Source organism: Bombyx mandarina, chromosome 28 (assembly GCF_030267445.1).
Source record: "Bombyx mandarina strain Sakado chromosome 28, ASM3026744v2".
In the NCBI taxonomy this organism is placed as follows: domain Eukaryota; kingdom Metazoa; phylum Arthropoda; class Insecta; order Lepidoptera; family Bombycidae; genus Bombyx; species Bombyx mandarina.
The window spans coordinates 8,527,487-8,543,759 of NC_143233.1; the positions used below are offsets into that span (position 1 = coordinate 8,527,487).

Consider the following 16,273-nt stretch of genomic DNA (forward strand, 5'->3'; position numbering starts at 1 on the left):
AATCTCTTCCCGACATCTATTGGCGAATAATAATACTATTTTTCTTAATTGAGGGCAACTAACCGCTTTAAAGACACAACAAGATGGCGTTATCAAAAAAATAATCATCTAGTTTATATTTAATTTGCTAAGCAGTAAAATGCATGGAGATGTTGTTACCCAGAATTTGGATGTCACAGGTCAGAGGTTCATGGTGATAACAAACTTATTATTAAACAGGCATATGAAATGTAATTGAGATTTTAATTGTAAGTTTCAATGGTATTAACGGTTTATTTTTTTTTTGCTTAGGTGAGTGGACGAGCTCACAGCCCACCTGGTGTTAAGTGGTGACTGGAGCCCATAGACATCTCCAACGTAAATGCGCCACCCACCTTGAGATATAAGTTCTAAGGTCTCATGTTTTAGTTACACATTACAGTAATATAATTCAGTATTAACGTTGTGGAATTTACAGAATCTCGTAATCACTAAAAATCACATAACATTAATGGCACCAGGCCACCTCTTCTCATGTGTGTTTTAAGAGGCTATTAAATGATACATCAGAGAACGGACTTAATTGATTGCAATTAACAATTGTCAATTACCTATTTTAAAGCCGTAAACTATTGCTACCACAAAGCAGTCATGTGTTTCGGCATGAAAGGTGAAACAGCTGTTATATATTAGACCTTTTTTATTTATTGCGTTTGTAGGCAGGCGAGCATACGGCCCACAAGATGGTAAGTGGTCACCGTCGCTCATGGACGTCAGCAATGCCAGGGGCAGAGCCAAGCCGCTGCCTACCGTTAAACTTAGACTTCATATTACAATGTGTATCATGGCGTTGTGATATCTAACTGACTCTGGTAATGATTCAACACCAAAACAGCTAAGAACATTCACGAATCTAAAACCAAAAAGATATCGCTCATCATTCATGATTGCTTATACACAGTATTCTAATATCACATAAGTGACTAACTGACCTTATTAAAAAAAAAATTGCTTTCGAATATATATTCGATAGATACGCTGCTGCATATGCGGTATTAAGTATCATTATTATATAATTTATTATATCCAACTAACTTTTACTGGTACGGAAAACTATTATAGAGGGCTTTATGATCGCAATGGAACCCAAAATAATGATTTTTAGAATTTTTGTCTGTTTATCTGTGCGTTTTTGGATGCTAATCTCAGAAGCAGCTTATGGTAAATAAATAACTTACGTGCGTAATGCACGCTCATGATTCAAAAGGACAATGCCCATTTTCTATGGGCGTTTGGGCCCCTAAAAAAAGTTGTCCTGTCATGATGGTTTTAACTTAATTTGATAGACAAAGAAATATCGTTTCATATTCAGAAAACGATTTTTATATTCTCACCCAGGTTTAAGAGAAATCTTTTTTCTGCAGCTAAAATTAAGTTGATAATTGTTTTCATCGAAATCAATAATCGCTCTCATAATTATTTACAGTATTAAATAAGTTAATTGTGGTTAATGTTGCTAGAAATAAGCCCTTACGTACATTTTATTATTATTATATCCTCATAATAATAATAAAATGAAATGAAAATCCGGAAGCCGGCAACGATATTGTTGTTGTTGTTTTTAAATTCACCAATAAGCAGGCAAAGAGCGTAGCCTATACAGCCTAGTCTGTCGAAGTTATATATTTTTTATGTCAATAAAAAGCCGGTGTATCTCTTTTTATTGCTTTTTGGGAGTTTTGACGTCAACTCGACGAATACCACATTGACTGAGCATGAGTTTACGCAGACCTTTTATACACAATATTACAAATACAAATAATACAAATTACACAATAAACTATTAAAAATACATTAAAATAAAAATTCAAGTGACGCTTCACTCGGGTTGCTGTCAAAACAAATAAATGAAGAAATAAGAACCAGTGGGCAAAGCCAACAGGTTGAACAAATGAAAAGAAGCCAAGGCACAAACAGTAAACTGGACGATTTCTTAAAAAGACAATATGCTAATTTTAAAGCCTTTATACGAACAACATCAAACATAGACGTAGATTTGATTGCTGATAAATGGGAATTTGAAGACTCTTTAAAAACACTACACGAACGGTGGGCTGCTATCGATAGCCTTCACTGGGAAATCGAATCCGAGATGGACGGAGAAAATGAAACATACGCCGCCATGTACGACAGATACGAGAAGAAATTTAATACTCTCAAGAAAACATTGAACACAAAGATGTGGTCGGTAGCTCATAGATCGAATGCTACTCCACAATTGGAAATACCTGTCTTCAGCGGAAATTATAATCAGTGGGTTTCTTTCAAAGATTTATTCACGGAAGCTGTTCACAACAATCCATCTCTATCTAACAGTCAAAAAATGCAACACCTGAAAAGTAAAATAAGAGGAGATTCTGAAAAGCTCATACAACACCTTCAAATAAGTAGCGATAATTATTTGGGATGCTGGGATATTTTAAATCATCGATACGACAACAAGAAGTTAATCTTCTCATCTCACATAAACATTTTGTTGGGACTCCCAAGTATGCAACAACAATCCTTACAACAAATTAAACGAATGCATGATACCACTCAGGAATGCCTTAATTCCATAAAAAACTTAGGGGTTAATATAACAACATGGGACCCTATAATCGTTCATATACTAGGTCAAAAATTAGACTCCGAGACCTACACGGATTATATACAGTCGTTGAAGAATTCCAGAGAACTACCAATTTTGAAAGAATTTCTGGAATTTTTGGAAACAAAATTTTTTAGTCTTGAAGCATCGCGTCGAAAACAAGAAATAGTACCTCAGAGGCCTCTAAATCAAACAAATTATCCTCAGGCATTATCTAACATTCGAAAAAATAATTGTAATCCATTCAACAAATCAAACAATTTTATTAAACAAAGTGATGGAAATAGACCGATTGCGAAATCAATGCATGTTTCGTATTTCAAATGCCCACTGTGCAATAAACAACATGGACTTTATAATTGCAAGAATTACTTATTGATGAATGACGAACAGAAACTCAAAACTGCAAACAAATTGAAACTTTGTATCAATTGTCTTTTTAGTCATAATGGAAACCCATGCACTCCAACATTAACTTGTCGGAAATGCTTAGCTCCGCATAACACTATATTACACGAAGCATTTACGAAATACATGAACATGTCAGCTCCGGTGTCAACTGAACAAAACATTGCGAAACAACGCATGACACGAAATGAGAATGTTTCAAAAACCTCTAATGCTTCGCTAAATGAGAGTTCAGAAGTTTTATTAGCTACTGCTTTGGTAAAGGTGAAAGCGGCTGATGGAACCTATTATAACATGCGAGCTTTGTTAGATCAAGGCTCGCAAATATCTTTGATAACTGAAGCTGCAGCCCAAACGTTGGGATTAAAGCGTCAAAGATGCAAAGGGGTGATATTTGGTGTAGGCCAAAACGAAAACAGCTGCAAAGGAAAAACAATTATAGAATGCTCCTCAATTAACAATGACTTCAATTTCAAACTAGAGGCGCTCATTATGAACAATTTAATAAAAAGTTTACCAAACAAAACATATCCTAAGCCTGCGTGGTCATATTTGAACAATATCAATTTAGCTGATCCCGAGTTTTACAAGAGTCGGCCAGTCGATCTACTGTTCGGTGCGGATATCTACGCTAACATTATTCTGGGAGGAGTGATTAAAGGAGAAAACTTACAACAACCTATGGCTCAACAATCACAGTTAGGATGGTTTTTATGCGGAAGTATTAAAACTTATCATTGTAATGTAGCCCTCAATAACGTGGAAGAAATACATAAATTTTGGGAGGTGGAAGAAATCAACGAATCGACGAATATTTCAGTAGAAGATCAGGAATGTATAGACTTTTACTGCTCAACAACTAAACGCATCGAAAATGGTCGATATGAAGTGACATTGCCTCTAAAGCAGGATTTAAAACATAATTTAGGTAAATCGAAACCAATGGCGATTGCTCAACTGAAAAATTTAGAACATAAATTTAATAAACAGAAGGAGTTGGCACTAAAATATAAAACATTTATGTACGAATATGCTAAATTAGGACATATGATCCCAGAAAACAACAAAAACATAAAACAAGAATGCTATATGCCTCATCACGGTATTTTACGTGAAGAATCTTCATCATCAAGCTTAAGAGTCGTGTTCAATGGGTCAGCTTCAACATCTTCTAAATGGAGTTTAAATGACATTATGCATAAAGGACCTAATCTACAAAAGAATTTACAGGTTCTCTTATTACAATGGAGACAGTTTCCGTATGCATTTACCGCTGACATTGAGAAAATGTATCGACAAATTTTAATCAATAGCGATGATCAACAACTTCAGAAAATCGTATGGAGACAGTCACCAAAACAACCGATACAGTCATTCCAACTAACAACAGTCACTTACGGAACAAAAGCAGCACCCTTTCTAGCAATGATGACGTTAAAACAACTGGCATTAGATGAACGAGACAAATACCCGGAAGCAACAACAGTTTTAGAAGGATCCTTTTAAATGGACGACCTTCTCCACGGGTGCTATTCTATAGAGAAAGGTAAAAAATTTATATCAGATTTAAAAGAGCTCTTGAAGTCGGGCGGATTTAATCTCAGAAAATGGTCATCAAACAAACATCAACTTCTCGAACAAACACAAGAATGTAACGATAAAACAATTTTTTACTTTAAGGCGGACGACACTTCGAAAACATTAGGCTTACGTTGGAATCCGAAAGAAGATCACTTTACCTTTAAATGCAACTTCTTGAAGTATACAACAAAACTTACCAAACGGAATTTACTATCAGAAATATCTAAATTGTTTGATCCACTCGGCTGGTTAACACCGCTTTCAACAAAACTAAAATTACTATTCCAAAGACTATGGAAGAAAGATCTGATGTGGGACGATTTAGTGCCTGAAGATATTCATATTGAGTGGTCAAGATTGACGACAGACATCGATAACATCAACAATTGTACCATACCCAGGTGGATCTCATCAGAAGAGAATAATATTATTGAATTACATGGATTCTGTGATCAAAATGTAGGGTGCGGTGTGAGTTTGTTAGTTAAAGATAATGTTACTTAAAAATGTTTATTGTTAAAATATAGAGAAAATAAATTAAATGTTAATGTTATGAATGCACCCGGGTGACGCGGTTGTTGATCGTGCACTGACGGTTTGTGGAAATGAAGTTAACGCGTCACGCGAATTATGCTGACAAAGGTGTTCGGTAATATATCACCGAACACTGATCATATCGTCGGCTTATTGCAAGAAGTCATTATGTGACATATTCAATATTTTGGGAAAACGGCATTTTAGTTGGAATTAGTTAGTGGTTATGTTGATTAGCCCATATTATCCTTCATACATAATTACTGTGAGAAAAATTGAATGTTTTGGATTGCTTAATATGTATATTAATTAAAACAAGTGAGAGTCGGTAGTTATATAACATTATATATTATTTATAAACTAAAACTAAAAGTTAATGACTTCTTGCTACTGTAAGTCAGTTTTATATGTGAATTAATTATTTCTTAAATTAAAATAAAACAACAAAATACTTATCAAACCATATTGAAATAAACAAAAACGAATAATAACATAATAATCAAAAACATTTTTTTCATAACAGTTGACGTAAGAACTTGCAATAGCTAATATTGCCAAGTACTCACGACAACTTCGCAGTCTCAAAAGTTTTACATAATATTATTTTTATTTTATTGCTCAGATGGGTGTACGAGTTCACAGCCCACCTGGTGTTAAGTGGTCACTGGAGCCCATAGACATCTACAACGTAAATGCGCCACCCACCTTGAGATATAAGTTCTAAGGTATCAGTATGGTCACAACGGCTGCCCCACCCTTGAAGCCGAAACGTATTACTGCTTCTCGGCCGAAATAGGCGGGGTTGTGGTACCCACTCGTACGGACTCACTAGAGGTGTTACCACCAGTAATTACGCAAATTATAATTATGCGAGTTTGATTTTTATTACACGATATTTTTCCTTCACCGTGGAAGTAGATCGTAAACATATTTTGTTAAGTACGTATGTCATCAGAAAAATTGGTACCCGCCTGCTGGATTCGAACACCGATGCATCGCTAGATACGAATGCATCGGACGTCTTATCTTTTAGGCCAGGACGACTTCAATAATAAACTAAAAATTATTTTCTTCTCCCTGTTAGTCAATCACTCATGTATTCATTCAATCATGTATTTTTTTATGAAAATTAGGAACTGAGCTTAAACACCATACAAAAACATAAAACAAATAAAAAAAGAGCTAGGTTAAAAAAAAAGTGTGTGTGTCCGCTCCGACGCACGACTGGAGTTTACTGGATATAAAAAATTAAACGAAACAATACGAGAAATAGTTCTATATTACGACAACACGATACACTACAGATTATTAACAAATTAACGAGACACAAAACAAACGACTAACAAATATATGAAAATACAATAATGAGAGAAACGCGCGATCAGTACGAGGCTTTGTGGCGGACTGCCGGCGCAGCAGCCCGGCGTCACCTGCGATAACGCGGCCGCGCGTTGGCTCCTGATTGGCGCGCGCACGCATCACGCAATCAGGAGCCAATCAGGCGCATAACGCATTTCGTGTGACATGCTAGTACGATTTTGATTGGCGCGCGCACGCATCACGCAATCAGGAGCCAATCAGGCGCATAACGCATTTCGTGTGACATGCTAGTACGATTTTGATTGGCGCGCGCACGCATCACGCAATCAGGAGCCAATCAGGCGCATAACGCATTTCGTGTGACATGCTAGTACGATTTTGGTCCCCATAATTTTCATACCCCGGGCCTATATATGTAAATCGATTCTAAAGGAGTAAACTCCAAAAACTGTATCAGAGGTTTCTTCTTCATTAAGATAATTTGGACCTTCTTTATCAGGTATATTGTTATACCAATGCTGTAGCTCTGCAGGCTAGGTCCTTAAAATTGGAAACGTAGTCATACCTATATTGAACAATGTTAGGCCGGTTTGATTTATTATACATTAATTTGTTTCTCAACTCTTTTAGGTTCAAGATATCAGAGCGGCTCATAGGTTCATACGGCTTCTTTGCTGTTTTTTTCTTGTTTAGCTTTCTGTTCGATCTAGTCAATCTTAAAACATTACAGAGGTCTATCATAGAAAAAATTGGCATAAGACGCATTTGATTCTCGATAGAACTATGCATATTATCGACCTCCATATTATTATTCTGTGTATGGCCCAATTCGAAATACTTATGTTCAATCACCTCAAGGTGGGTAACTTGAACTAAGTATAGCATTAAGCATAACAGAAACTGATTACGTTTTTGCATCAGCTCGCTGAGTTTCTCGCCGGATCTTCTCAGCGGGTCGCGATTCCGATCCGGTAGTAAATTCATTCGCGAAGCAGCTGTTCTTGAGTTGTTAGGTCTTTTTCGGAGGCGCACGGACAGTTGTTAGCAAATCCCACCCCTCTTGGCTGGGCCTTTGATAGCCCACATGTCCTGGTGAATCTGGAAAGGACTCCGGGCCACCAGTAATCCTTCAATCCTAAAAAAATATAAAAAAGCCTGTCTGGTGTTACAGTGATGACTGCAGCTCATAGAGATCTCAACGTGAATGCCACCACCCATATTGAGACCCGAAATCTAAATCTAAATTGTTCCGTATGCTGTTTCGCTTCGATGGTGGTACCAACTTGTACGGGCTTTCCATACGCCATACCAACCATCCTATCAGTAAATACAAGTTGGCAATCATTATCGTAGTCCACTGGTATGATTCTCAGATAACGATGTTGCCCGTTCTCCAGTGTATCATTTAACGTCTTCTACACTCGTGGAAAGAATGATGCTATTGTAGGTCAGGTGTTTGCTTGCTAGGTTTTTTATTTATTGCTTAGATGTGTGGATGGCCTTGCAGCCCACCTGGTGTTAAGTGGTTACTGGAGCCCATAGACATCTACAACGTAAATGCGCCACACACCTTGAGATACAAGTTCTAAGGTCTCAGTATAGTCACAACGGCTGCCCCACCCTTCAAACCGAAACGCATTACTGCTTCACGGCAGAAATAGGCGGGGCGGTGGTACCTACCCGTGCGGACTCACAAGAGGTCCTACCACCAGTAATAGGTTGTTCGGAACTTCAATTGCTCCAACATCTTGCTTCCTCGTCCTTGTTTGAAACATTTATTTCGTTGCATTTTGTCAGAAATCATTAACTTCTATAACAGGTGTGGTAATCAACGTATCTCGCCGCAAACTGAGCGAGCGAAGCAGTACTCTTTCGTCCCGCGCAAACCCACCCTCACCCGCGTTCGTCGGGTTCGTCTTATGCCCCGTGTTCCCTAGACAAGCTGTTTTGTCGCATTTCACCAAACCCTAAAATATAACTCACTAAACTACAACCGAGGCACCACGTAGCCTGCAAGAAGTTACTATGTTCTTTTAATCGATGTTAACTTATTAAAATCATGCCATCAACAAAATGGAAAAAATAATGAAAAAGAATAAATGATTTTATGGAAATCTTAATATTATGATTTATATTATATTAATCGATAAAAATCATTAAGATTACTTATTGTGCATTTCTGATGAAATGATTCATTACAGAAACTAACTAAATGTAAATAATGAATTTTATCGAAATACAATTTTAAGTTATATTATACTACATTGTTTTGATAAAATTAATTAGATGCTGAAAATGAGTTCTGTAATGTAATGTATGCTGTTTTCAAATAATTATCCATTTAATAAAAATAACTAGTGCTGCTTAGTGAATCTTTGTAAATGCCTGACTTCCAAAGTTGCAATTATCAATTTTCTACCAAAGACGTAACGGCTAAAATTGGCCAGCTAGAAATTAGCGTGTTTTTGCATTTTGTAGAATATGCAAAAATGAGCCCATTATAGATAAAAACGCATTTAGTGATTTTTTGCAGTTAATGAGTTCTTGCAATAAGCCGACGATATATAATAAGAATAGAGTAATGGTAGGCCATTGATATTTTTACTAATGGAATCATCTATACTAATATTATAAAGAGGAAAGATTTGTTTGTTTGTTTGTTTGTTTCGAATAGGCTCCGAAACTACTGGACCGATTTGAAAAATTCTTTTTCCATTAGAAGCCGACATTGTCCCTGATGAACATAGGCTACTTTTTTTTATTTTTTTTTTGGTTTCATGTGTGTTTTAATGTTTCCGAAGCGAAGCGAGGGCGGGTCGCTAGTTAATATCTAAAAATATTAAATAATTCATGGTTTTAATTAATAATTATTATTACAATATATAAATATTGAATTGAACAAAAATAAACTAAGAAGCCTGTGAATTATTAGCATTAGCTAATTTTTTTTAATTTGTTGTTCAAGTCACAAACAACTCTTTCGTTTGACAGCGTATAGGTTTGCTATAAGGCTGTATGGGCTAAGCCCTTTGCCTATTGGCGAATTTAAAAACTATGGCATGGATAGTTTTGGGATGTTCTCAAATAAGTAATTTTTTTTTTTGGAAAACAATGCCAGGTTGAAAGAAATGTTGACACACAAACTAAACAACGTGAAAAAATAAGGCATAGTTTTTCAAGTACAAATAGTTTTGACATAAAGTTGGCCCACTTTTAGGCATTGTCCTTTGGTTGCTTATCTTTAGATACTAAAGTAAGCTTTTGTTGTAGAAGAAATATACGAGGCCACCTTCAAAGAAGCGAGGCAAAGGCTGCTGCAGACCTCACTTGTGACTAAAGATTCGACCATAGACGAAGGTAAGTTTTTTTTGGTTTTTTTTGTTTTGTTTTTTTTCTACCTAAGCTGATAGCCTTGAGAGGCTATATCAGCGGAACCTTAACTAGTGGGTGAGCTCGCGGGGCTCAAACCTGACGACGTTGCTAACACGAACCCTAGCAAGAGCCGTGCTTCGCAGAATCTACCACCGGATCGGAAACGCCACCCACTGAGAAGATCCGGCGAGAAACTCAGTGGGCTGTGTCTGAGGGTTAATTTACTCTTCAAGCCCTTCGTCGCACTAGCATACGACCGATTTGATGGTGAGTGGTTTCCGTCGCCCATGAACATCAGCATCGTCTGAGGCACGGTCAATACGTTTCCTGCCAAAATAGTACAGCATAGAGAGACACAAGCTAATCAAAAAACAACCTTAATGCACTATAATTTAAAGTAGACATGACTGACAGAATGATAGAGAAAACGAAACTAAATAATAGAGTTGCGCCGATCATCATCATTATCCTACCCTTCTCCCAGTCACCTGGGGTCGGCGCAACATGTTTTCTCCTTCCATACTCTTCTATCATATACCATTTCTTCGCTCACTCCCCTCTTACCCATATCGTCTTTCACGCAATCCATCCATTTCTTCTTAGGTCTACCTCTTCCTCTATATCCTTCCGCATTCATAGTTAACATTTTCTTACCAACCTCATTTTCATTTCGTCTCATCACATGTCCATACCATCCCAAACCGTTGCGCAAGTTGCGCCGATACATATGTACATACATTTTATTAACTTTTTTATTTCAGATGATTACTCGGATAATGTTTTTGAAAATGAAAACAGTACCAACGATATTTTTGGTAAGTTGGTTTTTTTTGTGAACTGTTTACTACAAGCGGAACGAGACCACGCTCTGGATAGAGCTTCTGGGATTGGTCCAAAAAGCCCATGGACATCTGGGTTACATTAGATTCCCGAAGGTTTATGATGATGGTGATTGGATGAAGCATCAATAAAATTTCATCTCGCTCCAATTCATTTCCCACCAAGATAGGTAGTTATTTTTTTTGAATAAATTAATTTTTCCCTAAAAGACTCCAATCCGCTTCCAAAAATAGTTACAATATAGAGAACTAAAAAAATTAAAATGTTGCCAGAGTATTAAATTATTATTTTTATTTCGATCTTCAATTAGAACAAAAAAACAACGTCCATCCCGTGTACGGAAGGATCATAACGGAGCCGTCGGAAAACACATTAACGAAACGCGAGAGAACTCTGACAAGGAAATTTGAACTTTACGACGCCGAGAAAACTCCTTTGCCCATCGACGGATACGTGTAAGTGAATATAAGCTACAATTTTTCTTATCATTTATTGACTGTTATGTTTTTTTGGTGTTAAATGCCATGAATGGATCCAATTACTACTGATCAGATAGTTATGCCGTCGGGCCTGATTATTATGTGGCTAATAACATTGTCAACATCAGCATCTGTCATGGAAGTTACATAGATATTCTACGTGGGCTATCCGCGATCTTGGCGCTTGCAACACCGCCGAAATATTGGGAACTCGTTCAATATAAAAAAAACGTAGATAACCTTAAATAATTCCGTGTATAATAAGAAGTCGTCGTGGTCTAAAGGGTAAGACGTCCGGTGTAATCGTATCGGGCGATGCGACGGTGCCGGTGTTCGAATCCCGCAGGCAGGTACTAATTTTTCTAGTGAAATTCAGATTTTATAAATGTTCACGAACGACTCTCGCGGTGTAGGAGCAGCGTTTAATAAAAACGAAATCAATGAAAATTATAATTTGCATAATCACGGACCTCTTGTGAACCCGCTCGGGTAGGAACCATCGCTTTTTCCGTTTGTACTGTACAGTACTTTTTTTATTTATTGCTTAGATGGGTGGACGAGCTCATATCCCACCTGGTGTTAAGTGGTTTCTGGAGCCCATAGACATCTACAACGTAAATGCGCCACCCACCTTGAGATATAAGTTCTAAGGTCTCAAATATAGTTACAACGGCTGCCCCGCCCTTCGAACCGAAACGCATTACTGCTTCAGGGCAGAAATAGGCAGGGTGGTGACTCTCGAGAGGTCCTACCACCAGTAATTAAGCAAATTGTAATTTTGCGGGTTTGATTTTTATTACACGATGTTATTCCTTCACCGTGGAAATCATTCGTGAACATTGAAGCCTTTGAAGCTTGGGGCAGCCGTTGTACTGTAGGGTGGCGCCGCGAGTCTGATTGTAGTGTTGACCGCGGGACCCCCCTACTCTGACCGGGTTCAGACCCGGACGGAGATCGGACGTCGGGTGTAAGAGTGCAGGGGAGTCGCTTAGTGTGGTAGGGCCCTAAAACATCTTTGGGCTCACGGTCTGCTCCCAACATCAGCAGATCATCTAGTTCCACATACCTCACGCGCCTCCTAGTTGAGGGGACCTTGTAGGTGCTTGGCACCAGCCCGAAAAAAAAAAAGATTATTGTACGGTAAAACTGAGGCTTACTTGAAGTCGTCGTGGCCTAAAGGATAAGACGTCCGGTGCATTCGTGTTGAGCGATGCACCGGTGTTCGAATCCCGCAGGCGAGTACCAATTTTTCTAATAAAATACGTACTCAACAAATGTTCACGATTGACTGTCACGGTGAAGGAAAAACATCGTCTAATAAAAATCGAACCCGCAAAATTATAATCTGCGTAATTACTGGTGGTAGGACGTCTTGCGAGTCCGCACGGGTAGGTACCACCGCCCTGCCTATTTCTGCCGTGAAGCAGTAATGAGTTTCGGTTCTAAGGGCGGGACAGCCGTTGTAACTATACTTGAGACCTTAGAACTAATATCTCAAGGTGGGTGGCGCATTTACGTTGTAGATGTTGTCTATGGGCTCCCGTAACCACTTAATACCAGGTGGGCTGTGAGCTCGTCCAACCATTCAAGCAATAAAAAAAAACGAGAGAAAGAGAGAGAGAGAATATACTTTATTGCACACTAAAACAAAATTAACATTTAAAAAAAAACACTACTCAAGCAGATACAGTTGTACAATAGGCGGCCGGCCTTATCGCTAAAAGCGATCTCTTGCAGACATCCGTATTATTTATAGAAATTCTAAAAAGATAAAGACACAACGGGTAAATGAGTTGGAAACTCGAGATAAGGTAATGTGCATACGGGGAATTCCGTAAAAATCTTGCCTCATTGGAAACGATCGGTGATGACGTCATAGAGCTTACAATCGTGCTCTGCCCTCGGAATCGTGGTCGCTCCCGACCCATTAACCGTATCTGACCTCGTCGCGAACTGCTCGGGGTATACGGCGTCGGGCCATGTGACCTAGACCTGTTGACCTCGTCATCCGACCTTGAACCGGGTCGTGATAATAATATCCGTAATCATGCGGATTTGTGTCTGTCAGCGTGGATGAGTGGACTTAAAGTGGTTACCGATTTCCGAAGTTACAGACACAAGGTCATAATAGTCTTTAGGGAAAATACTATAGTTTTAACATTTAATTTGGTGCTGACCAATTAATTTAAGTAATCAATATACCCGGTCGCACTCTCCCGGCTCGTCCGCACCTCTGCTTGGCGGCGGCCTGCGACACCCACGCCGTCTCCAGACATAATGTACCTGCAGCCAAATGTAGCATGTCACTCCACAGTCAACTGTAAACTGACGCACTAAATGTACCTTGAAACTGAAGTTTTAACTACAGTAGATAATCCAATTAGGCAACACTAAAATTAAATAAGGCAACACTGAAGTTAAAATTACATAAGGCAACACTAAAGTTAAAATCAAATAAGGCAACCAACACTGAATTTAAAATTAAGTATAGTAGATAATCCAATAAGGCGACACTGAAGCTAAAACTAATAAGGCAATACTGAAGTTAAAATCAAATAAGGCAACATTGAAGTAACAATCAAGGCAACACTGACGCCAAGATCGAATAAGGCATCACTGAAGTTAAAATCAAATAAGGCAACACTGAAGTTTTTTTTTTAATGCTTAGAGGGATGGACGTGCTCACAGCCCACCTGGTGTTAAGTGGTTACTGGAGCCCATAGACATCTACAACGTAAATGCGCCACCCACCTTGAGATATAAGTTCTAAGGTCTCAGTATTGTTACAACGGCTGCCCCACCCTTCAAACCGAAACGCATTACTGCTTCACGGCAGAAATAGGCAGGATGGTGGTACCTACCCGTGCGGACTCACAAGAGGTCCTACCACCAGTAGAGAGTTGTTAGTTCTATGTCGCCATGGTGAGCGATTTGATTGTGCCCCTAGCGTTGTCGATGCCCATAAGCGACTGGAAATGACTATCGTGGAATCGTTTGCCCAATACAGCAAAAAATATTGTTATAGTTTGCTTAATCTATGTTCTTCTCTACGAGTCTTTTTTTATTTTTATTGCCCTTGTAGGCAGACGAGCATACGGCTCACCTGATGGTGAGTGGTTACCGTCGCCCATGGACTTCAGCTATGCCAGGGGCAGAGCCAAGCCGCTGCCTACCGCGATTTTGTCTATTTATTTTTTCTTCAGGTTTAAATGTGTAATAACGGTGGTTTTTTAACTGTTTAATATCTGTGAAAGTGCACAAATGTGGGAAAATGAAACAAAGCCACTGGACGTAACTTCTCGGGATCCTCCAAAAAGTCCATTGAAAAAATCTCATTAAATGACCACCATTTTACTGAGATTATATTTCATCCCATATCATCTCATCTCATTTCATTTCATCCCAGCTGATTAATGTTTCATATTAATCATCTTCATTTCAATTCACTGCATATCATCATTTTTCATAAAAATAAAAATAACACATGACTTAAAGGTCTTAGTTACCAGGTCATAAAATCCCCTAATAAAAAATCTAGTTTACGTCACGGTCGTTCACGTGACGTCATGATAAAAGCGACAGTGAACGTTGAAAGCGAATTTCAACTTTCTCTATCATTCACGTTGTATCCGTGACGCGGCTTACGTTCGACTTTATTTGAAACGTCACTGGTAGGGTTGCCGAACTTTAGAATTTTAAATAATATCTCTTTTTTAATACGCTTTTATTAGCTTCAGACGTATGTATGTTTGTAACGGAATCTTTGAACATGATTTTGACCCCCTTCAAAACGTCGGATTAACTTGAAATTAGGTATACTTATTAAGGACCGATGAGAATTTAATATTAATAATTATTGAAAAAAATATTGAAAAAATTGAAATTCAACTAAAAAAATTATTTTCTATTTTTTAGTTGGATTTTCTATAAAAGCAGTATTTTGTTAGTTTTTTTTAAACTATTATTTATTTATTAATATTTCGGCAATTGGCAGTACGTCTAAAGCTTAGTTTGACCGGTGGTAGGGCTTATTGTGATCCTGCAAATATGGGTATGACCATCGGGCACATTTCTGCTTAAGGCTATTTAAAAGATAGGGTAGCCGTTAGACAGTACAATTAAGGCTTAGAACTCATCTCCGTCGCAGCAAATGAACCGTAGGTTCAATCGTTCGTTCAAGAATAAAAAAAAATCTAATGTCCAAAATAAATCAAGCACGGTCCGTGATCGAAGTCCAAAGTTAAGATAGCCTGTGGTAGTGGATACCAGACACTGACATACACACTTATATACGTTTAAATAAATATATACATATATCTATACTAATATTATAAAGAGGAAAGATTTGTTTGTTTGTTTGTATTGAATAGGTAGGTAAAATTCTTTCACTGTTTGGAAGCTACACTATTCCCGAGTGACATAGGCTAAAATCTTTTTTGAAAAAAATTAAGGAACCTTACTAAAACTCCAATAATCTAGGCTAACCCAAGGTGTAAAAAGAGTACCTAAAATTTTCTTTACATCGCGTGCCCTGCGAAAACTATTGATAATAGAATAAAATAATGTACTACGACTTTGTAGAACACATTATTATTTAGAAAAGTGTCGCGACAGCATAAATATGTCTAACTATTATAGGTATGCCGCAATAAGTGTTCTTTTATTTAAAAAAATAAAACAATGTCAAATATCGTTGAAATTTTTGTTAAAGACCCGAGCGGAGCCGAAGCGGGCCGCTTGTAGATAATAAACACCCAGACATAGAGCAAACAAGACTGTTCATCAAAGAAACGTTTGCCCGATGTGGGAATCGAGCCAACGATCCTAGGCTCTAAAGTCAGGGTTACTTAACCACAGCACCATCCAGTCAGTCGAATGAGTCAACACTGTTAACTACGTCAGTCGCGCTTACGTCGGAATACTCGCGTCGCGTGACGTCATCATGTCGGATACACTTTCACTGGTTCACGTTTTCGTTGACCTAATGCTGACTATCACTAACTAGCACGTCTAATATCTGTGTTAGTATGTCAGATTGAATACGTAAGTGAATGATTGCTGGCGGTAGAGAACTTTTTCTTCCTTCACGGGCAAAAATAAGCGTTTAAGG

General features: G+C 38.0%; 1 protein-coding gene across 1 annotated transcript in view; it reads left to right on the forward strand.

Annotated features, from left to right (window-relative positions):
• The window catches only part of LOC114250114 (ATP-dependent RNA helicase DHX30), a 35,519-nt gene that overhangs the window by 3,001 nt on the left and 16,245 nt on the right, over positions 1 to 16,273 (forward strand). The window contains exons 5-7 of the mRNA XM_089739129.1: positions 9,743 to 9,829; positions 10,606 to 10,659; positions 10,995 to 11,139. Coding sequence (XP_089595255.1) covers positions 9,743 to 9,829; positions 10,606 to 10,659; positions 10,995 to 11,139 — 286 coding nt within the window. The remainder of the gene's footprint in view (positions 1 to 9,742; positions 9,830 to 10,605; positions 10,660 to 10,994; positions 11,140 to 16,273) is intronic.